Here is a 24,090-nt window from a genome sequence, read left to right as displayed (position 1 = left end):
AGTTTTCATTTTACATACGATAGTAAAAAAAAAAAAAAAAAAAAAAAAGAGAGCTCACCTGAGTAATCCGTTCCTCCACGGAGGCCTTGGTGACAAACCTGTAGATCATCACCTTCCTGTTCTGACCGATACGATGAGCTCTGCTGAAGGCCTGCGCGCAGACCAAGAGGCAAACGTGAAAAAAACGCGACACGCTCCACGTTCTCAGAAAGAGGAAGGAGCGACGAGGCTGTACCTGGATGTCGTTGTGGGGATTCCAGTCCGAGTCGTAAATGATGACCGTGTCGGCCGTGGCCAGATTGATTCCCAGACCTCCGGCCCTCGTCGACAACAAGAAGGCAAACTGCGGAGCGCCGGGAGCTGAGGGCGGAAATGGTTAATTTATTTCTCTTGAGGAACTATGATGTAAAAAGAAACAAATGTTTCTAGTCTGTTGTGAGTGTCCATTTCTTATGCATGAAGCACACGTGAGAACGTTTTACGTTTATGTTCAACGTTCCTGTTATCTGCTCTGCTAACTTGTCTCAACGAGTCACAAAAATCTATTTTTATTTTTTTAGTATTTTATTTTAAACTACAGTTCTAGATACAAAATTGTATCTGCGTCATATTTTAAGCCAAAGCCAATTTAAATCAAACCAAAATAATAATAAACTTTATCAGCATTAATGCTAATAAAAACACTAAGTCAGCATCAAATAATAATAATAATAATAATAATAATAATAATAATAACAATAATAACACAACAACAACAACAAAATTGCCTTTATCCTAAAAATAATAAAAATTAAAAATTAAAAAGTACAATTCTGGCCACGCAATCTTCTAAGAGCATTTCTAGTAGATGACAAAAAAAAAGATAAAAGAAAGAAAATCTCACCATTAAAACGGTCGATGGCTTCCTGTCTCATCCCGCCTGTGATTCCTCCGTCAATCCGCTCATATTTGTACCCTTCATTTTCCAAGAAGTCTTCCAACAGATCCAACATCTTGGTCATCTGAAGAAAAAACAGACAAATTGTTGAATAAAACAAAAGATTAAATAAAAAAATAAAAAAAAACAGTAAGGTGCTACGTTACACTTGGTGAAGCTTCTGACCTGAGAGAAAACGAGAACTCTGTGTCCTCCCTCCTTCAGCTTCCTCATCATCTTCTGCAGCAGCAGCAGTTTTCCAGACGCCTTTGTGAGGGCGCTCCCGTCGTACATCCCGTTGGGCATCTTTGGAGCTTCCTGTTTGGTGGGACAAATCAAAGGCAAGATTTTAGCAACATGAAATAAATGGCGAAGCAACCAAAAACCAAAAACAGGGTTCCCACACCTTGGTGAACATCAAATTCAATGACCTTTCAAGGACTTTCCAGGACCAATTTCCTCAAATTCAAGGACCACACTTGGCAGCATTTACCTACTGTGACCGCTGAATAGGTTATCATATTTTAATACAATGCAAATTCAATAAAAGACTAAACGGCTTTGAAGTTGTTGGGTCAGAAACAATGCAAGAAAGTGGACTTAATTTATAGCCTACATTGATATTGATCATATTCATAGCCTACATTTATATCCACAGTACATGGCTATGCCATACTACATTACATATAAGATGTACATTAGCCTACCGTTTCATGGAATTTTATAGAAAAAAGTGCAGCATTGAGATGTTCAGAATTATATCAATTTGTTTTACTTACTTTCATCTTTGATTGAGCTAGTTTTTGACTTTGACCCTGAAAAGTTGCTAAATATAGCGACAAAAGTCGCTGAGTTGGCAACACTGCGTGAATGTAACCTATCGGACGCACGTAGGCCTAAACCGTATCCTAGCAACTAACGAAGAAGAGCGAACGTACTTTTGCAAATTAAAAGTCTGCGGAATCAACATAATTTTAAAAGATTGTGTGGTAGTAAAATAATGACACGAGTCGTCATCCGTGTGAACTATCAACCCCACAAAAAAATTCAAGGACTTTCAAGGACAAGGTGTTTTTTTGGCTGTTTTCAAGAACTTTCAAGGGCCTTGAATTTATTTTTTCAGATTCACAAACTTTCAAGGATTTCAAGGACCCGTGGGAACCCTGTAAAAATTCTCAACTAAACCTCATATGAAGATTTTTACCAAATAAAAAGAGCGCCGTGGCAAATACATATGCTGAAACAACTAGAAGACTCCATCATGGAAGAAACATATCCATGCTGGTATGGATCAGGTGATGTGTTAGAAACAAAAGGGCTGCCACGTCATGTGATGAAACGGACCCACCCACAGAGGGCTTAGCCCAACGTCACAGAGAAAGTGAAAGTGAAGAACTGGCGCAGCAGGCGGCTCCAACGAGGTGAAATGTCAGCAACTCAAAACCAGTCGGTTTGTGCGGCCGCAGCGCGCTGCTATCTGTGCCTGCCGTTAAACAGGGCGTGTCTCCTGACAGATCCTGAGCTCCTGGACAGGCTGGGAGGCGACCTGGTGGCGCCGGATGGACCCGAGCATGATGGTCCAGAGATGTTTTGTTGGGTTTAGATCAGTGGGAGCATGGAGGCCTGCTTTCTCTTGTCACATGACGCACCAGGAGGAACCCAGGACCCACCGCACCAGGGACGGGTCTGACAACAGGTCTGATGATTGGACCCGGATATGTAATGGCAGTGAGGGTGGCATCGTTTATCCTTGACCAACAGTGAAGCATCAAACTGAACAACGTAGCAGGCGGCATAAGGATCACCGCGGTCTCTTCAGACCCTTCACGTCTGTCTCATGAGCTCAGCGTGAACCGGCGCTCATCTATGAGAAGAACGGGGTTCTGGTGTTCTCTTGCTAAGTCGAGCTCCATGGTGCCGTGTAGTTAGCCCAGGGTCTACTGGAGGACTTCGGACCCTCAGAACAACCTTATGAAGTCTGATTCTGTGCTTGTCTCTCTTATTCTTTTTGTCTCTCTGCCATCTTCTCTAACCTTCAGTCGGTCGAGGCAGATGATCGTTCACACTGAGCCCAGTTCTGCTGGAAGTTTTCCTTCCCGTTAAAGGGGAGATTTTCTTTCCACTGTCGCCTCATGCATGCTCAGTATGAAGCTCTACGCTCTTTCAGGAGAAATGAATGCTGCTTGTCAAGACTTGATGCAACCTGCTGGGTTCCCTTAGAGAGGAATTGTTTTTGACCGATCTGTATAATCTGATTGATTTTGACTTTGGAAAGTGCCTTTAGATGACATGTTTCATGAATTGGCGCTATATAAATGAAATTGAATTAATGTGTGTGTATGTTTTTAACCTTTTCTTGTTTTAATGTACAGTACTTTGGTCACCCATGAGGTTTTTAAAGTGTGCTTCAGAAATAAAGCGGACTGATTGATTGAACTGACCACATCAATACTCCGCAGGTTTAACTGACTTGATATTAAGCTCTGACTAAAAAGGGTTCCTTTCATTTTCACAGTGGGTTCTCCTGGGCTTTTTTTTTTTTTTGCTCCATACCATAGCTGCTGCAGGAAAGAGGTAGGGGTGGTTGCAGCATTTTTTGAGGTCCATGACGACGTTCAGCAGCGAAACCTGGTTTCCTCCACCTTTTGTGTTGAGGGCCTCAAAGTTTTTCGTCAGGATGAATTTGTAGTATTTTCTGCGGAGAGGCAACACAGAACATGAGACGCCGCCTCTGCCGGGACTCCAGCCCTACTGGAGCGAATAATCTCGGCAGGTCAGACTAACTTCTGCATGGGGCTGAGCTCCACTCTGACGATGAGCTCCGTCTTGGAGGGCATGTGCTTGAAGACGTCCGCCTTCAGCCTCCTGAGCATGTGCGGACCCAGCATGTCGTGAAGCTTCTTGATCTGATCCTCCTTGGCGATGTCGGCAAACTCTTCCAGGAAAACCTCCAGGGTGCTGCAGGACGGAGAGAGACACGGATGAAGAAAAACAAACGCCGCAGTCGCATCTAAACTCAGTTTGTATCATATCTACATCATGAAAAATTATTGTCACAAGCTGGTTAGTTTTCCTTTTTTCAAACACGAAATTTGGAGCCTTCCTGCAGGTTATTTCAACGTTAAGTTGAGTTTAAACAATCCAACAACATTCATAAAGCACCAAATCTGCTAGTCCAGACGGTTCATTTCCTGCATATGTTTAATGGCCTACTTTTCCAGGGTTCTTATTTCTTTCATTTAGTAAAAACATAAGCATAAGCACACTTTATTGGTGGCAGGTTTATGCAACAATCAGGCTCTAGGGATGGAACAAGAAACGTGACGGACATTACTTTTAAATCCTTTTTTGGAGGAATTTCTGAAATTCTGTAATTTATTTTTGATCTAAAGTCCCATTTCATCGATGTCTGTGACGATAATGTGATTAAATGGGAAAAGGTCGTGAAAACTTTCCTCCAATGACTGCTTGATCATTTCGTTTACCTCCAACTTTCACATCAGAAACCGCCAAGTTCGATTTAAAAGAGGCTTGACTTACTTGAACCTCTCGGGTGTGAGGAAGTTGAGGAGGTGGAAGAGCTCCTCCAGGTTGTTCTGCAGAGGCGTTCCCGTCAGCAGCAGCTTGTGTTGCAGAGGATAGTTGTTCAATACCCGGAAAAACTGCAGCAGAGGACGCAGGGGGAAACGTTTACAACCGTGCTCAAGTCAATTCTTTTAATTCAGAGCGGAGACAAAGAATGAAGATGGAATTTGTTATTTTTCTGGTTCTAAATCTCTAACACAGTCCGTTTACCTTGGACTGATTGTTTTTCAGCCTGTGGGCCTCGTCTACCACCAGACACGCCCAGTCGATGGAGCCTAGCACGGCCGTGTCGATGGTGATCAGCTCGTAGGAGGTCAGCAGGACGTGGAACTTGATGGAGGAATCTTTCTGTTGGAGGAAAAGAAACAAACGTTCAGCTTCAGCATTTCCATCCTCCCTTCCTTCCTTCCTTCAACCAGTTTTCCCTCTCACCTTCATCCTCGATGCCTTCTTCCCTCCTCGGATGGCGTTGTCCTCGAAGGAGAACTCGTTCTCCCTGATGACGGCTCTGCTGTCTTTGTCGCCGACGTACGTCACCACGTACATGTCAGGCGCCCACATCTCAAACTCTCTCTCCCAGTTTATGATGGTGGAGAGCGGAGCGCTGACCAGGAACGGCCCCTTGGAGTGACCCTGGAAGTGCAACAAGTAAATTATTGTGTCTGATCACAGCGATACACATCTGGATTACCTTCTACAGACTCATTCCCTCATGCTTTATGAATTATTAAAGTAAAAACAATAGTTTTGATTCTAACATTTTACACCTATAAAAAGATTTAAAATCTGACCTCTAGAGTTAAAAAACACAAAAACACAGCAGCAAAAACCTCAGAGGACCAGCTCTCGCTGTCTATCACAGCGCCGTTACCAGACAATCATCCTGCAGGGGCATTATTCACAAGAGGAGAACATTTGGGACAATTTCCCAGGAATGAAAGCCAAAGCAAATTCACTTGAAGGTCAGACTGTGTCATAATCAGAGAAATAACAAAAAACAAGCTCCATCTCAGAGCCTCTGTTGGCACGTTCCCTTTAAAAAGTTCAGAGCAGGACAATTAGAAAAAGGATCGGCAGGACAGACTTCCAACTAAAGACTTGTCCATCGACCACTTTGGACAGAACAGACCAAAGTAAAGAGGTTTGGCCATAAAGTGTAATAAAAAAACGATTTGTAAGCCATCACCTTTCATAAGTAACTATCCAGGATGGTCTTACAGCCAACATATGCCGTCACATATGTTCACAGTAGGTTCTCTGCACACCAAAGAGTTAAAGCGTCAAATGTGAGGCTGAGGTTTGACCCGGTCGGGTCTTAAAGGGAAAACAGTGATGCCAAACAGCCTTTTCAGCTTTAGTATTGCAGGTAAATAACTTTCCTGATAGCAGGCCGCCCCGCAGCGACCTCTCACGTCTGTGCTCAGATTTCAGTGACTCCAGGAGGTAAAAACAAGGACGTTTCCACCACGTCCTCCATATGCAAAGCCCAACACTTTGCTTCCTTTTCTCCCAGGACTGCAAACCTACATTGAATTAAAATCGGAACCGACCCGTTGTTGGTCCTCATGCTCACGCACAGACCAAGACTGAAAACTCCTAAAAAGCTTATATTATAACAAAGCTCTCCGCCAACCAACTGGTATATTTATAAAAGAATGACAGTAAGAGATAACAGATTAAATTCATAGGACAAATATTGTTGGGTTGTAATACAACATCTTTTTCTAAGATTTTCTACCAAAATGGAGAAAAAAATTCATAGCTTTCCCACTTTACCTTAATGATCTTAGTTTCATTATTGTTTTGTGTGTGTTTGATTAAAAAGGGGCTCAACAGATTAAAACACTAAGAATGAATTATATTTTACTATCCTGTCCCATTTCAATGTCAGGAAAAAGTTGCCGGCTCTTGAAATCGCTCAGAAAGTCTCTCTGGGTCAGTGAATAAATGGCCTGTTTTACATGTTACTGATCCTCTGGCTCCAGCACTTATACAAAGTGGAAAATCTGCATTTATTTGAATGCTTGTATACATATAGCTGGTATTGGGATAAATACAAGGGAAAATGTCTGGGATTAGTTTTGCATTTATGGTCCGCCGTGCTCTAAATAAGCCAATCAATGGCTGTGGCCGACAGCTGCTTTAACTCTCAGCCTGCTGCTGCATCCTCCTCTTAATACAGAAAAACATGCTGATCCAGTTTTTTTTTTTTTTTTTTAAACCCATCACAATGAGGTACAGGATCCCTTGTGACGTCCCTAAGACGTGCAATCTGACCTCCCACCTTTAGGTGGCGGCAGCCGCACACGCGGAGAGCATCCGTTTACCATTCCAGATCTGAGTGAATGTCATCAGATTTCACCTGACTTAGACAAAATGGCTGGAGCGCTCCTGACCAATAGGACAACAGCTACCAGACAACAGCACCGCCAGACACGGGCCAGACCAAATGACATCACTTCTACAAAAAACAAACCTCATCACCTCCTCCTGATTAGATTTCCAAAAAAAAATAAAAAAATAAAAAAAACAAAAAAAAAATCCATCTACTACACAGTGAGCAGTGTAACAAACCAAGGACAGAGATTTAAACACACACGGCGCAGCGCCTCACCTCTTTGTACAGGGAGTAGAGGAAGACGGCGGTCTGGACTGTCTTGCCCAGACCCATTTCATCAGCCAGGATGGTGTCGGTGCCCTGGGCCCAGGAGAACCGCAGCCAGTTCAGACCCTCCAGCTGGTAGGGGTGCAGCGTCCCGCCAGTGCTGTCCAGGTAGTCCGGCTGCCGCTCAAACTTTATCGTCGGCTACAGACAGAAGGAAGATTTTATAAAACGTCTGAGGCCGCTACAGCGACTAAGGGTGCGCTGAACCACTGAAAACGGATCCAAAAGAGATTTAGCTCAAGACTTACGTCTACAACCGGGTTCTCAGGAGGTCTCTCCGGCCGCTTCACCTTTCCTTTCACCTTGATCTTCTTCCCTGGCCTCCCTTCGTCTCCCATCATCAGCTCTCTGAAACAAGCATGTTTGCTCAGTTAGGAGAAAAAAACCATCTGGACGCTGGTTTAGGTATTCAGAGCGCCGATGACAGGAACACGTCTCACCTGTGGTTCCAGTACTGCACCTTATAGGTGTCAAACTCAGGTACATCCATGTCCTCGGACTCCCAGGTCGCCTGGTCGTACGCCAGCTCGCGCCATTTGATCAGATAGTGGACGTTGTTCTTCCTGTCCACACTGGGGGAATCAAGAGAAACGGGAATTGTTTACTGCTGACGCTCAAGTCGTGCATTCAGACATGTTAAATTATTCAGAAAATTTGGCTTTATAAATCACTCTTAAACAGTGCATTGAGTGGGTCCTTTTAAGAACATAGCTTTATAATATAGTGACAGGGTTCCTTTAAGATATCAGAAACAATTCCGACCTACTGTAGAATAATCCACAAAGATAACTTCAGTAACCTGCTAACTTCTAACGAAAAACACTCATTTTTATTTAACTACAGCGTTCCTGATCACGCTTTTCCTGCCTGATGCAGGTCTGACTTAGTCGAAATGTAATTTTCTAAGGATCAAAATACATTAATAATTAATAATCATTAAAGTAGTAGCATTGAATCCAACAAAAAAAATACTAAATTATGTCCATTTGTGCAGTAAAGCATGGGTCTCTATAGGGTGTATGATAGGAAATCCTGTGATGGTGATATCATCGGTAAATATTGCAACGACATCAGGTGCAATATTAGTTTATTCATTTCTGTGATCATCAGTATTTTTGAACATTATTTGTGCTCGGTGTGAACTTCTGCTGCCCAGATATTACATTAGCAGGTAAAATACAAGTTTATAACACTTGTAATACGTTAGCCATCAATCACTGCACTAAAAACAGCCGTTTGCAACGTGAATATTGTACACACCGATATATTCAGTGGTGATATAGTCCTGATATATTGGCCTTAGATCCCTAAATTAATCAGATTTTTATTAATATCCAAAAAAAAGGAGTATAAATGTAAAAGCCGTGTTTTATTAAATGGTAAGAAATTGAAAATATTTAGCTTTTTTTCTTCATTAATTGACTTGCTGATCACTAATCAGAGCCGGTAAACAAACAACCGATTTCTACATAAACATCCGTCTGCTTGTGTTTCTTGGCTCTGGCACGCGTGTCCATGTCTTTAACATTTTAACTCCAAACCTCTAAAGACAACCTTTAGCCAAACCTGCGTTTTCAAACCAGACTTTAGTAAATTCCCTCTCACCCATGACAAAGGAGCTAAGCAGTGGATGAGGCGAGTAGAACCGCTTATTTCTAGTCTCTAAGGAAAACGATAAGGCCTGTTAGGTCGCGTGTTCATGGTGAAAGTAGAAGGTCTGGTGAGAAATCCCTTCCAACCGGCGTGTTTTGCAGGCCTGAGTCACGGGGATTGTACAACATAACGTTTGAATCCCTCAACAAGAGCTACAACACAGAACGAACGCGCGTCGCCAGCGGACTTCCCTTTAACGACATTAACGAACAAATTTAAGACACGATGAACTCAACGATCGACCGTGGAAAAATGTGGAGGCCCTGAAGCCGTAAGACAGAAAATAAGGATCATTGGGACTTCTTACCACTGTTAAGACCATGCGAGAATCTTATGAAATTCAAACGACATCGCAACATTCAGCCACAAAGAACGGCTTAGGTGCAAAACTTGGAAATTACAACCCATCGTGCTATAAGCGAGCATTTACACGCCGATCACGTCACTGAACGGCTGGAACGAGCCTCGCTGCTCGAGGTCCGTATGTGACAGGAACAACATGGTGACAGAAGAGAGAATGAAACGCAGGGAAGCTTTTGTTTATCACAACTGCATGTTCGCCCCAATGCAACGTAGCCCTGGTCTAGAGACTGGTCAGTGAAACAGAGGGTAGTCATGCAGCAGAAGGACGAGTGTCGGCACCTTGATGCTTCGGTACCTTCTAGTTTCATCAAATCACAAAATAGGAGTAATGCAACATAGGAATATTTAAAAACGTGTTATTATTCACTCAGTGGAGAGCAGTCTGGGTCTGTGTGTTTAAAGATATAAACCCATTGACTGCAAGTCAATCCAAAGGTTTCCCAATGTGAGGCAACTGTTGGTCAGACATTGATCCTAAAGGTCTGGAAGTTAGAACTAAATATCTGCCGTTTCTTTTTTTTAAATCCATAGTCTTTGGGGGGAAAAACGGCTCATGAGGACATAAACAACTCCTCTTCAATATCTTATTACTTAAAAATTAGGTAAAAATACATTTTCAATCAAACTTCGGCCTAAAATGTACTCTTATCTGCATTGAGCGGCCCAAACAAAGATTTGAACAAGAGATTCCCAGAGAACTCAGCTGGCGATGGGTGTTGCTCAGTAAACTTATTTAACTATTTACAGAATTGCCCGTGTGTAAAGATTCCCCCGCTGACTGGGCGCTGTGTGACCTCTGACCTGTGGTTCAGGATGCGGTGGATCATCAGCCACTCAAACTTGATCCCAAAGCGGAGGTACTTCTCCTCCAGGTGCGTGTACATGGGGTCCTTGTGTTTCCTTTTCAGGTACTTGTCCTCCTCCCCTTCGCCGAAGTCGACGGGCGGGGGGTCGTCCATGTCGTTCTTCCTCTGGTAGTTCCTGAACATCACCTGGCAGTGCATCTCCAGCTAGGTGGGACATACGGGGGGGTGGGGGGGAGAAGGTCACGGAAAAGAAGCTCAGAGACCCTCGTGTCCGTTTCTACGCTGGGTCCTTCTCCTGCACCCACCTGCAGCTCGGTGACCCAGGAGCAATGCCAGTAAGACATGTTGCACCACTTGGCGAAGAACTCCCTCTCGGACCGTCCGGTCAGTGGGGCGGGGTCCGGGGCGTCGGCAGGCAGGTCTGGGGGGCGCGGGACGGGCGTGGGCGGAGGAGGGTCTCCCCATCGCCAAGTCAGAATCTTCTGTACCTTCCCCTTCAAGGGCGGACACTGAAAGACAAAAAATATATATAAAACTTAACTAAGTTCTCATGAATATGGGAGCGATGCCCCAAATAACCACCAGGCTGACCCCCTCCCGTCCACCCAGAGCCACGTCCTGCTCACCGTGCAGCGGGGGCAGATCCACTCGCCGTTGGGGATCTCGGGGAGCGGGGGGTTAAGGCAGTGGATGTGGTACGAGGACGGACACGAGTCGCAGCACAGCAGCTCTCCTCCGTCTTTGCAGACCCTGCAGAACTCCATGTGGTGGTCGTCCTCCTCCATCTCTCCCGTCTCGCCGTTGTCCTCCTCGCCCTCCGAGCCGTCGTCTCTGGCTTCCCACTGGATGCCCTCCTTCTCCTGTCGTTCAGACACAAGGCCGATGAGAAGCGGCCGGAGTGTGCGTGTGCGTGTTTCTTTGAGCGATAAAGAGGCTTGTGGAATAGTAACGTACGCAGTGCGGGCAGCTCCAGGTGCCCTCCGGCGCCTTCTCCATGTCGGGGTCCAGACACACCATGTGGTACGCTCGGGGGCACGTGTCGCACAGGATGATCTCTCCTCCCTGCTGGCAAACCTCGCAGTAGTCCTGGTGGTCCGTCTCGTAGCCGTCGCCGTCTTCAGTTTCTGACGGCGGGGGAAAAAAAAAAAGGTTTTACGCACTGCTCCCCAAAACTGTTCGTCCCCTTACGACCACAGACCTCAACGTGTACAACACAGCAACATTTAGCCGTGTGTAGCAGTTAGGGCAAAGGCCAATGATGCCAGCTTCTTTTTAAAGGTTAAAAAAAAGATGGCGCGCTTGTGGCGCAGCGGGTAGCGCGACCCATGTATGGAGGCCTTAAGGCCCATTCATACCCTACGTTTGGCCTGCACGTCCGTATTTCTGTCCGTACGTTCTATCCGTTGAGTCCTTCATACCTCCGTCCGTTGAGGTGCGCAATAACCAATATTCCCTCTAGGTGGCAGTGCTGGGCGCCAATGATTCGTCACTGATCAAACACGGCGACGGTCCAATACGTGATTTTGTTGTATTTGCTCCGTAAGTAAACTTTTTGTTTGTCCCTGTGCCCCGGACACGACACATCATATGTGTGGGTAGTTGCGGACAAGCTCCGCAAGTTGTTCCTCGAATCCCGCCATTGTTTAAAGCCCAGAATTACAACCTTCTTCGTGATTTTGTTGACATTTTGTACTACAAACTCAATAGCGCCCCCACCGTTTCCGGTAGTATTGCTCCGTATTGATCCGTTTCGTCCGTAAGCGTAAGCTCCCAATTTTCGTGTAAAAGTACGGACGAAATCGACGGTTAGAACGTATGAAACACTCCACACGTATCCGTATCCGTCTTTTACGTGAGGTATGAATGGGCCTTTCGTCCTCGACGCCATCGACCTGGGTTCGACTCCGACCCGCAGTCCTTTGCTGCACGTCTCTCCCCCGTCTTCCACCCCCTTCCTGTCAGGCTACTGTGTTAAAAAGTGAGCCACTAGAGCCGCGAAAAATCTAAGAAAAAAAAAAAAAAAAGTTAAGAAAGAAAAAGATGTGTGCATGTGTGTGCAGACTAACCTGACAACAGCCAGATGCATGTTTCGCTCCGCCTAGCTCCACTCACATACATCTGGGACATCGCCCGTTGAAAGTGATTTCTCCAACCAATTTTATGGTCTGGCCAATCAGGACGCAGGGCTGGCATTTCATAGATGTGACGTAGTGGAGACGCGACCATGACGTGAGACTGTTTTGACAGCAATGGCGGATCAAGGAAGCAAGCGTTAACATTGATGCTGCTATTTCTTCCGTTTTGTCCAATCTACCCAATATTGTTTCATTAAAAGAACATCAGAGAGCAGCTCTCAAGGCTTTTGTTGGTGGAAACAATGTTTTCACCCTTCTCCCGACCGGATTTGGCAAGTTTTGTTTTCCGGGGCCCCGGAGCGGTTAGCGCGAACCATGTTAGGAGGCCTTTAGTCCTCAACGCGTTTTTTTTTTTTCATGCGTCGGTCTCATCAGCGTCACGGGTTAGCTTCAGTGTGAGTGGTTGAAATAGCACGTCGATAAAGATGACAGACAAGTGGCTTATCCAATCATAAGCAAGAAGTTTTGATAAGGCCCAGCCTTCAAAAAAGGCAATTCCTATGGCGGTGTCCCAGATGTATGTGAGTGGAGCTAGGCGGAACGAGACATGCATCTGGCTGTTGTCAGGTTATGTGCACACCCCTTTACTCTGATAGCCTGAAATAAACCCAGAGCACCAAATTGCTGAAAGTAAAGAGTTCACCTGTGAAGAAGTAAACTCGGTATAAAACCAGCTGCTTTGAAATATTTGGTCAGACATGAGCCAAATTTGCTGAACGCCGGCGTTTTTCTTCGGAAAGCCACTCAGACCCGGCGATACGGACGAAGATGCGCTGTAATCCCTTTATAGGCTGCAAAAATCTCCGTCAAGTCCAAACGTGAATGTGAGAAATTTTGTGGCAAGACATTGTTTGATGTTCACGCGCTCTCCAGCCAATACGACCACGCCTGAGCAATTATGCCCAGAAGAACGGTATAAAGATTCCCCATCTCTAAAAATGCCAAACTTGTTGAAACATACCAAAGAAAGTTAAAAAAAAAAAAAAACACACACCTGGAAGCGTTATTCCAGCTAAATACGGTTCAAACTGTTGCATCACGAGGGTTGCAACACAAAAGCACGACACTTGGACTTGGATGGGAAGTCTTTGAAAACGGTGCATCCCATTTAACCTGTTTTACTTTGTCACATAAAATCCCAATAAAAAAAAAAGAAAAGAAAAAAAACACATTATGTGTTAAAAAAGCGTTTAAAACTTTGAGGGTTATTTACGCTTTTTGAGCCTGTCGCTTCATGTCAACAGAAAACTTCTTCCCCTCAAGTAGATTTCCTCAACCATCAATAACCGACAGGGATCTATTTTAAACAAATTCTTCATCAACAGGCTTCTATCAGCTTTAATTTTAACACGAGGTTGAAAAATCGTGTCGTTTACTTATTTGGAGCCAAACCCTGAAACCGCAGTGAGAATTATTTCCTCGGTGAAGCCGCCCTGCTTCAGACTTTGACCTCTCTCAGTCGTCGATGTGAATCCGTCCGCGCCGTCTTTCCACAGGTGGCCGATCTGGTGACAGGCGCTGCAGAGGACGCCTCGGCAGGCGACGGCCCAGCAGACGTTACACCTCTAGTTACTGACTGACGCACACACACACGCTCGCAGCTATCCCTGAACCCGTTCCCATCATTCTCAGCAGAGATTCCACCCTGCAGCCTTCGACCCGCTGCTTTCTTTCTCGCCAGCGGCGGTTCGGTCGACACGCCGTTTTAAAACTGTAGAAACGGTCAACATAGCGGGGAGAGAAAAGCAAAGGAGTACCCTTCTTCCTCTTGGGCTTGCCCTTGGGCAGCTTCTTCTTGCTGCGGCTGCTGCGGCTGTTGGAGCCCTCGGAGATGGAGACGCTGTGGATGCTGCCGTTCTCGAAGTCGCTGTCCACGTCGGGCTCGTCCTCCTCGCTCTGCGCACACGAGCAACAAACACCAGATTTAGCGCTGGGCCGGGAGGCGGCTCACGCGGACGCTGTGCGCCCAGGACACAGAGAAGACGCGCGTTCCTACCGAGGAGCGCTTCCTCTTGCTGTTGAAGCCTCCCAGTTTGATTTTCAACGGTGCCACCTTCTTCGTCTTGGCATTGTTGTTCTTCTTCTCTTGCGGCTTTGGTGCTGGTTTGGGTTTTTTGCGGGCGTTGGGACCTGCAGACCCGACAAGCGAACAGATCGGTCACACAGAACTTACAGGAATAAGGAAGCACCTGCGCCCGCCCGGCCAGAAGTACCTTTGCCCTCCTTGGTCTTGGCTTTGCGGAGAGGCGGAGCCGGGGTCTGCAGGGGCTCAACCGGAGCCACTGGGGGTTCGGGCGCAGGCGCCACCTCTGCCACCATGGTCTCCACGGCAGCGGGTATGTTGGCGGTGGCCAGCGCTGCGTTCGCCGCCGCCGCTCCTCTCAGAGGGTTGTTTGTGCTGAACTCCCGCCACTTTGCCCCCAAAACCATCATCATCTTGGACACGGCGATCTTGGGGTTCTTTGCTGCAATAAGCGGCCTGCGAAGGAAGAAGAAGAAGGTGATTCTTAGCCAAAAGCGCAGAGAAAAAGCGACGGACACAGAGGAAGCATTAAAATAAATAAAACATTCCCGTTTTTTAGGGTTTCCAGCAGACCCGGTTGGGTAATATGGGTTAACTAAAGCCAGACGCTACCTGACAAACTGGCTGAAGGCCTTGTAGTTGGTCAGGGATCTGTAGTCTTCCTCGGTGAACACATGGTCAATGTCCTCCATCCCCCAGTCATCCAGCAGCTGGGATGACGACTTGGGCTCCTGCAGGAGTTAAGAGAAACTGTTCAGGTCCGATTCACATGTTCATCAGTAAACAATAAGCATGGAGGGTCACATTCTGATTAAAAGCTGGGATGAACTTAATGTAGCCAACGCTATTTTGAAATCTACGATCGACCGTGGAAAATGTGAAGCCTTAGGACAGAAAATAAGGATCATTGGGGCTTCTTACCACTGTTATTGCAAGAATGTTATGAAATTCAACCGACATCGCAAACGCTAAGGATTCAGGTTTGCTGTTGAAAGCCGGAAAATAAAAAAAAACCTTAGTCGAATGTTGAATGCAATACGGACTTATATCCTCACATTTTGGAGCATTTATTTATACAACAGCAAAAAAATATTAAAATAAATCTTCTTTTCAGCTTTGAACCCATGATTGCAAGCAGTTAGAGCTTCAAAAATACAAATCCTGCTCTAAAAAGAATGAAACTCCTCACTGTGGAACTGGTTTGAATTCAATGCAGCTCTTAGATTGAGCGCCGCAGCTGCACAGACACACAACGCATAATTGCAGCCGGTCATATTTGGCGTAAGTGCAGCATTTACCCACAGATCCAAACATAAAAACGTGGTTCAGTCAATAAACACAACAATTACACCGTCTGTGTAGGGGTTTATTGTTAATATCAGATAACGACTAATGATCACTGCACGGTGCTAAACTGGTGCCTGCAGAACGACACCTAGAAACCAGATTCTGTTCAGATCAGTTTATTTCAAGAGAATCTGACAGAAACCAATGCGTGCATTCAAAACCAGGATTCTACGTTTATTTAGCATCTGCAGGAAGCCCTTCTGGCAACGTTTGAGACATTATTTTACCTGAAGTCACACAAAGAGACAGTTTGATGCGTCAAATGACCACACTGCATGTAAAATAAAAAGGCCTTTCTGCAACGACTGAACCTGCTGCGCCGGAGCCAATCTGCATGTAAGAGACTTTCAAGTGGCTGGTGAACGAGCCTCTAAAATTAGCATCCAGCAAGCAAAGGCTTGAATAATTGACACAGACCAGCATGTTTTCAAAGGCAATTGCTCCAAATTGCTCGCTGACATGTGCGCGCCATTTTAGTAACTGCACCGTTGATTTGCCGGTTATCTGGAACGGTCTGGGTTACAGATCTAGAAAGTGCACGTGCGCACACACGGTGCACATTAGTTACGCACACAGACGCACCGATCAGTCGGCCACAGATTGTAATCTGCCGACTTTAACATGATGGGTTCTGATCGCTCTTCCATGGGTCACGCGTTCGATTAGCTTCCACCCGTCTTTCACATGCATCGACCAGAACCAGGCCGCACAGAAAGACAAAAAAATATGATATTATTGCGTTATGCGAGCCTGATGAACAATGTTTTTATTTATTTTATTGGGACAGATTCTGTCCGTCACGTCCGTCTATGATCCTTGACGCACGTCTCGCTCCCATCAACAAATGCACTGGTGCCGTCCTTCTTGGTGGCTAACCGTTTTGCTAAAGAGCCGTTCACTATTGGGAGGAGTTGATCTCACACGCCACTAAAAAGACGCTTGCTGTAAACTTCTGGGAGACGCTGCGCGATGACGGCGGCCTTTTAGGGCCCTGAGGATTGTTGCAATGAGAAATGGTTCAATCCCAGAGCGGCCTGGACTTCTGCCATTACCCCTAGAAAAGACCAGATCAGGGAAACAAGCCCAGGGCTCCCACTGAGTGTGTTATGGTGAGCTGTACATCTCATCCACTTCATATATTTGTTAATATTTATATTATTATTATTATTATTATTATTATTATTATTATTATTATTATTATTATTATTATTATTATTATTATTATTATTAGTTAGAAAATACTAGTTTTTGTGCCACTCGCACCATTTTTTTTAGCTGTATATTATCCACTATACCTTAAGATGCCAGTCAGTGAAAATATCGTCTCATTTCAAACCGTCCATGGCACAAAAAAGGCCGAGGGCGGCGGCGTTGGTGGACTTTTTTGAGTAAAAAAAAAAAAAAAAAAAAAGCCGAACTTTATTTGCATTTACTGATACCAATCAGTACCAGCCAGTAAACAGAAGAAAAGAGGGTCAGTTGGCTACAGATTAGCAGACAACAGTGACAAACTCATTAGTTTGATTGTTCACATGTGAATATTGTTGTTGTTTTTCAGGAAATAAATACATTTTTAAAAAAGAAATCTCAATAAAATACCGCATCCTTAATGAAAAAGCCCAGAGTGCACGAGGAAACCCAAACAGTTTGCCTCTGCCGTGGATGAGCAGGACTCGTCTTCTGCTAATTCGGGTCCTCCTTAAGTTCAGTGGTGGCAGAACAAAAGAGGTTTGTCTCAGGCAGTTCAAGTAGCAGATAAAAGATTAAGATAATGCGCTGCACGCTTCACCCCCAGCTGCATCTGATCAAGGCTGCCTTGCGGCCCGTCGCCTCGTACGGCCCGCTGCAGCGCCCAAACGACGGCAGCGCCACTCAAGGAAACAAAAATGCGTTCATCTTGCCAAAACAACAACAAAAAAAAAAAAAAACTGAATGCACGGCAGTGCTAAGGCTAGGGTTGCCAGGGTAACAGCGCATTATACTGCATGTATGCCTCACACGCCAATCCCAGACATACACATGGACACACTTACACCCCCCCCCCCCCTCCTCCAATCCCCACCTTCACATCCCCACCTCCTCCCTTTTGCATAACTGTCATTAAGCAGGCGGCCCCCTATTGGCCGGCAGCTTTTAAATCCAGCAGACTGCTCTTTGTTCGAGCGGCGCTCGTTTTCACGTGTTTGTCACGCCGCAGGACTCCATTACAGGTAGGCAGTCAGAAGGTGCTCATCGCGGAGCCCGCAGAGGGGAGCTGCGTGCGACGGCGATTTACCCACAGAAGGGGCCTCTCACAAACACTCAGAAGTTAAAAGAAGACAAGAAATAATTTTCTTAAAAACAGCTACAACTCTACCACAAAGCCAGGTGAATTGTAAGGTTCAACGCCACTAAACTCTATCGACAGTAAACACGGTAACAGAAGTGTGTCTTTTGCACTGTTTTTGATGGAAACTTGAAACTGAACGTTTGATCGTTTTAAGAAGCCGTCTGTGTAATTTGCCACCAAATGTGGTAAATTTCCCTTTGAACCGGAGGAGAATGAGGAACAGACTTCGCTTGTTGCTTTTCTCTCTGTCCCAAAATGTTTCAGGTCGTCCAGAACGCTCTGATACCAGACAAAGAAAACACGACTAGATACCAAACCCTTCATTTATCAAGCAAAAGGAAAAACCTTACACTCAAAACCAACCCCGCCCTTTGTGATCATGAATTAATCTTCAATAATCATACTTTTGGCTCACAAGCTACACCTGGTTCGGATTACTGCCTGCAGAAACAAGAACTTCCTTTAAATAGAACCCCATCCGACCAGAAGGCGTCAAAAAGCAACCCTTTCCCAAAGAAATTGAAGATTTAGGACAATCCAATTAACCAAATATATTCTATATATGATCAGTAATTATCTGACACTTTTCAATCAAATCCTGCATCCAAGCATTTGTTTAGAACTGCAACATGATCTGGAAATGGTTACAAAGCCGCTCCAACACTGAGTCACCTGTGAACTACAGTACAAGCCGTTATCCACAAGAGGAGGAGAATAATGAAGGATGGCAAATCTTCCCAGGTTTGGCCAGCCTGAGTTTTTCAAAATGTATCCAGGAGGTCACAAAGCCACATAAAGCGCCTTTTTCCCCTAGTTAGGGTCAACAAAAACACGGAGAGCGCGCAGAAACTGCAACTCCATTGAAGAGTTACAAGACGAGAAGCACCTGTGGTGGAAAAGAACCAGAGGACCAGTCCCGCGTTCACCAAAGACGGCTTGACTCTCAAGACCTTCGGGGAGTCAAACGTGGACCAAAGTCTGCCAGAATCCGGCATTTCAGAAAAATAACAAACATGGTGCCCGCAGTGCTTCTTCAGGACCTAAATAGATCTGCTCTCCACCAGAAAGAAGGAGTTTGTGACGCCGATCACAAGCCCCCCCCCCCCCCCCCCTTACTGGTCTTTAAACCTGACTCAGGTGCTGTAAAATGACGCAAAGCAGACTTTTCATGCTCCAAAACCCTCCAACGTGGCTGAATTAAAAACACTTCTGAAGAGAAAAGTGCAGGAAAAAAAACCTTCACAGCAAAAGGACTGACTGAACAATGAAATATAAATTTACTCGTGATATTAATAATACCTTTTCTCAGTACTGTACTTCCTGGTCATTCATAAAAGAGGCATTATCTTCATCATTTAGATACTAAAAGGACAAGGCCACAGAGGCATTTAGCAGCAAATAAAAGGTTGATTTTTTTACCAAGTCAGTCTGAAAATGAACAGCTAACCGATGAATTGCTGCTCAAACGGCAGAAGTTTGCTCTCGTTTCTTGGTAGCAGATAAAAAGGTGAGCAGGGGCGTTTTAAAACCTGCTGAGGTTCCGTTACGCCTGGCGTAACGCGCGCCGCCGTAACCTAAACGAGATGTAATGAAAGCACGGATGGAAATCTCGACAGGAAAGATTTTTACTCTGACCCGCCGTGTCGGCCGGAAAAAGCCGAAACAGATTTAATCTGAGCGTCAAAGTCAGGATCAGTGTCCGATCTGCAGGGGGAAACGACTCGCTCCCTACCGAGTCGTCGTCATCGTCGTCCTCGTCTTCCTCCGGCTCCGGTTCTTTCCTTTTGGAACTCCTCTCTGGAATGCTGCTCCTCTTCTTCTCCTTGCCGCCGCTGCCTTTCTTCTTCTTCTTGCGTCCTGGAGTGTAGTCGCTGCCCTCGCTCTCGGAGCGCTGGGCAGAGCCAGTGTCCTCCACGTCTTCCACTCCACCCATGTCCATGGGCTCTGGGGAGCTGATCGCCAGCTCCTGGGATAAGCAGAACACAGACAGGAGTCAGCAAAGCCGCCCCGCGGGAAAATTAACCCACGTTGTTGTCGTTAGCGCCTAAAAAAAAATGATGCATATTAACCAGCGAGCTTTTAAAAGCCCTTCACTCGCTGCTGCTCACCTCTCGGCGCGAGCGCCTCTTGCTGCCCTTGCTCTCCCGGCTCTTCTTGGCCTTTTTCTTCTTCTTCTTCACCTTGGGAGACTCGTTCTCCGAGATCTCCTCTTCCTCGTCATCTGCAAAGCAGGCCAGCCGACACGCTCCATGGTTAGGACGCACACCCACAAACAGCGTGTCAGCGCATTCAGGCTGCGCGTTCGTTACTCAACAGCGAGCGCCGAGGGCAGCACACACACACATCTGCGAACTGTTGCACATCCCGATGAAAGTGACGCGCGCTGCACGCCGCTCCACTCTGAAAGTACTTCGATTCTCCGACTGACGTACGGCAGTTCTCATCTTGCGGAGAACAAAGACGAAACGCCGTGAGAGGCGAGCATTTACACGCACATGAACGAGCCCCGTCGGGTAAAACCCCTCGCCCTCTGACGCCGCTCATCACCCCGTTTTGGGTTTGAACAACTCCAAGAATAACGTTTCCACTCAGCCGAGTCCAGCTGCTCCTCTGTTTAACCAAGGAAGCAGATTAACGGTGTGAACAAAACTCATCTGCAGCAGGTAAGCTTGTGAGGGATAAACTGGTGTTCCAGGTCAACATCCATATAGATGTCTCCAGTATGGGGCGAATTAAAGCCACTTTAACTGCTTAAGTAGCATCCAAGATTCAGAAACCTAAACAATCCGCTTCAAAACTGATTGCAGGAGTTACACATTAACTCGCCGAGCTATTTTCTCTATTTACTTTATCCTTTGCAGGGTCGTAGGGTCGAACAAACTTACACCTCGGTGCAATTTACAATCTTGAATGAACCTAACATGCATGTTTTTGGGCAGTGGGAGGAAAACTGGAACCCCTGGAGAGAACGTGAAAACCTCTGCATAGGATGCGTCGGCAGATTTGGAAACGAGTTTTCTTGCAGCAACGCCTCAAACTCATGCCTGCTTCAACAACTAACTATTTAAAGAACTGGGGTTTGGAAATATTTATCACCATTGTAGAGAACTGTCGATTTATCACTTCAACGGACGATATCTAGCAGGGGAAGGTCGCTAAAGCTTATTTTTGGTTTTAGCCAGGGTCATAATCTGCAATATTTACATTGATTTTAAAACTACAGCCAGCCCAAACTGGGATTAGCACCTAAACTAGTGTGCAAACTTCTTACAAAACAATCTACAATAAATTAAAATGAGTGAGATTGTACCATGTCATGGCTGTTTAGCACACAACTCTATAAAAAAATAAATAAAAAAATAAAAAATTAAAAATACTTTCGCAGAGACTAGAGATGGGCCAAAAAAATAAAGAAAGAAATATAAAAAAAATTACCTACTCAACAATAAATTTTAATGTAAAAAAAGTCATCAGATTTTCTGTAGGAGAGGGATGTGTAAATTATTGGAGATTCAGAATTTAAAAATAGCTTTGCATGTTTGCCTCACTAGAAAAAGAAAGCGTCCAGTTTGCAAATTCCTCTGGGCTCCACTGGAAAAAATAAAATAAAGAACACATTTAGTACAATCTCAGAAATAACAGGATTTGGGTCACTCTTTCTTCCAAAATCTCGCCGTCTTCATCCAGTTTTAATAAAATAGCTAATATCAGATTTAGGTGCAAAGTCTGTGCTTGAGTCAAAGTTACAGGGTAGATGGGGCCCTACGTCTTTGTGGTATTAAGCTGAATGCCAAAAGCATGATTTCCAAGATTTTACTTTGTTGGTACCATATTTGGCTGAATTAAAAATAAATATAGTCTCCATCTGCATCGACCACCTCTGCAGGAGGGTTAAAATTGGTATCAATCTTGAATTGCCCAGTGGGGGTGGGGGCTGCATGAATTTATAAATAAATGCCCCCCCCCCCTTGCACTTTGGACACTCCTGCATTATAGTACTCAGAACAACATAATTGGTCAAAAACCCCAAAGAAAAACGGAAATCGGTAGAGGCCAGCAGAAGTCTGATCGGTGCACTTCTGCCAGAGAACAATCAGATGTTTTGGATTACTCCAGGCTTTTGCTTACAAACTCAACAAAAAAAAAAACAAAACATAAACTCAAAACGGTTTACATTTTAGTTTCATTTTTACAACGCCGTGCGATTTTTATTTTTTTTCCACACTAAAAACGTGCAAACCAAATAGAACGTGTTGTCTGGCGAATACAGAACAATCGTTGTTGGTGAAACTGATCTAAAAAGGCTATTTGTTCTCCGCGGTTCCGCTGTGTTTGCTGCGGCCGACCGTCCAAGTCCGAACGTAAACAACGCAACGTTTGACCACAGCGTAATATAAAAAGATACAAGTTACAATTAATGCATGATATGATTTAAAAATATATATCTATATATATTTTTTGTCAATTATTACTCGTACTTTTCCTCCCACAGTCAAACTGAAGGCGCCGGCTGTGAGGAGGGGAGCGCTACTGAACGTCATCCGCCAGCTTCCAAGCTAACTGGCTGCCTCCATCTTGTCATCGACACGTAAAAAAAAAAAAAAAAAAAAAATACCGGTAGCTGGCTAACGCTAGGCCCCGCGAACATGCCGGTTTTTCGGCGTGGAAGAAACACGGTGCACCCGTCGTTTTATTAAAAAAAACCTCCGACTGCGGTTGAGGTAGAACATTCTGAGTGCTTTTAAAGGACGTTCGGCTTCCGGTTTGCTAGTGGAAGCTACGCGGCAGTTAGCCGCACGGACGAGCTCGCGCTAAGCTAGCGCAGCATGATTGATGCGGACGTCAAAAACACGCAGGCAGCGTTAACATTAGCGGCTAACAAATGAGCCTCGTCTTACCTTGCATTAGGCGGTCGTCGGCGGCTCCGTACCCATCTCTGTCGTCCTCGCTTCCAGACATAGCGGGCGGCGGGGAACTTTCCTCTGTTCAGTTAGCCAAGAGTTTAGCTAACTAAATGAAAGTTGCCGGTGGTGGATAAAGCCAGAGTTCGGACCCAGTCTGAAGTCTGTCCAAATCGTGGCCCGGGCCAAGTTTAACAGGGCATAAAAAAAAAAATAAGAGCGTAAAAGAAAGCGGAAGTGAAATGTCAGGACCAACAAGCACCCGGTAAAACACAGAAGGACATCAACACTCAGCACATGGGACAATAAAGCCAACTTTATCCGCCTGTGAACTTCACATATCTCTATCTCTCCCTTTCACTCCATCTCATGTCCAGCACACACTGTCGTTACTACCCGTCCCATTAGCATGCGTGCTAGCCGGAGCAGAACCGCTTGGCCAGATTTAAACTTCCAAAACAGAACCGACCCGTTTCACACGCTGCTATATACCCAGAAAAAAAACAAGTGTGTAACAACCCGAACCCCTTTACCCTGAATCAAGTCAATTCACAGACCCCCCCTGCCCAAAAAAAAAAAAAAAAAAAAAACTGAAATACTCACAACTTCAAGCTTCCAAAAACAGTAACTCCACGCTCAGTTTGCCACCGATTTAACTCTTGGATGCAATTCTCCTTTCTCCTAATGGCAGCGGGGCACGTTATAATTTAAATATATTTCCGTATTTTTTTGGTGGCAGCGTGTGCGCACGACGCCGTCTCCTCTTTCTCTTCCTCGCGCGCACACACACAAAGAGATCAGGGGGCAGGCATCCCATAATATTCCCCGCGCGCGCGCGCACACACACACACACGCGCACACTCATACATATACACGCACATTTTCACTCACCCCTCCCCCACTCTGCATAGTTACCTTGCAACGTACAGACCATAATAGTCGACTCACCCCCTCCCTCTTCTACAGTCTCTTCCCCATTCCTCTATGCACATCAACCCCCCCACCACCACCACCACCCAACACACACCTCCACCCCTCTTAGCAACCACGGTTACTATGGAAACGCTCACCCCTCCCTTTCCTGTGTGGCATCCCATAATAGTAATGAGCGCAGTCACTGACATCCCACAATAAGCATAACTCCAAAAAGAGAGAGATAGGAGAAAGGAGGAGGGGGGGTGGGAGGGGGGGGGGGGAGGAAAATGCGCTCACATGGCAACTGTGTGTGCCACATGACTGCTCAACTTGAGAGTGCATGTTTGCATGCATGCGCAGACGCTCCGCTGTGTACGAGCGTGGCTCCTGGAGGGGTACGGATGCATGCATGCGGACCCGGTGCCCACCGTCACAAAACTTCAGGGGGGGGG

At 45.6% G+C, this 24,090-nt stretch overlaps 1 protein-coding gene across 2 annotated transcripts in view; it reads right to left on the bottom strand.

The window, feature by feature from the left end:
• chd4a (chromodomain helicase DNA binding protein 4a) overlaps nt 1-23,573 on the bottom strand; it is a 31,520-nt gene extending 7,947 nt beyond the window's left edge. Inside the window, exons 1-24 of one of the 2 annotated variants that reach the window (XM_021322280.2) lie at nt 23,327-23,573; nt 22,721-22,887; nt 19,931-20,043; nt 19,555-19,788; nt 14,759-14,877; nt 14,337-14,602; nt 14,120-14,253; nt 13,881-14,019; nt 10,943-11,112; nt 10,615-10,848; nt 10,294-10,497; nt 9,984-10,192; nt 7,607-7,738; nt 7,415-7,514; nt 7,116-7,307; nt 4,934-5,134; nt 4,712-4,849; nt 4,457-4,578; nt 3,701-3,874; nt 3,470-3,611; nt 1,103-1,234; nt 884-1,001; nt 236-360; nt 59-151 (exon numbers count right to left, since the gene is read on the bottom strand). In XM_021322280.2, coding sequence (XP_021177955.2) covers nt 59-151; nt 236-360; nt 884-1,001; nt 1,103-1,234; nt 3,470-3,611; nt 3,701-3,874; nt 4,457-4,578; nt 4,712-4,849; nt 4,934-5,134; nt 7,116-7,307; nt 7,415-7,514; nt 7,607-7,738; nt 9,984-10,192; nt 10,294-10,497; nt 10,615-10,848; nt 10,943-11,112; nt 13,881-14,019; nt 14,120-14,253; nt 14,337-14,602; nt 14,759-14,877; nt 19,555-19,788; nt 19,931-20,043; nt 22,721-22,781 — 3,552 coding nt within the window. In that variant the 5' untranslated portion in view covers nt 22,782-22,887; nt 23,327-23,573. The remainder of the gene's footprint in view (nt 1-58; nt 152-235; nt 361-883; nt 1,002-1,102; nt 1,235-3,469; nt 3,612-3,700; nt 3,875-4,456; nt 4,579-4,711; nt 4,850-4,933; nt 5,135-7,115; nt 7,308-7,414; nt 7,515-7,606; nt 7,739-9,983; nt 10,193-10,293; nt 10,498-10,614; nt 10,849-10,942; nt 11,113-13,880; nt 14,020-14,119; nt 14,254-14,336; nt 14,603-14,758; nt 14,878-19,554; nt 19,789-19,930; nt 20,044-22,720; nt 22,888-23,326) is intronic. The other variant, XM_012873936.3, reaches the window with a different exon arrangement.
• Between the last annotated feature and the right edge of the window lie 517 nt (nt 23,574-24,090).

Source organism: Fundulus heteroclitus, chromosome 13, assembly GCF_011125445.2.
Source record: "Fundulus heteroclitus isolate FHET01 chromosome 13, MU-UCD_Fhet_4.1, whole genome shotgun sequence".
Classification (NCBI taxonomy): Eukaryota; Metazoa; Chordata; class Actinopteri; order Cyprinodontiformes; family Fundulidae; genus Fundulus; species Fundulus heteroclitus.
Note: the sequence above shows the minus strand (reverse complement) of the source record. Positions and strands in the feature narration are given on the sequence as shown.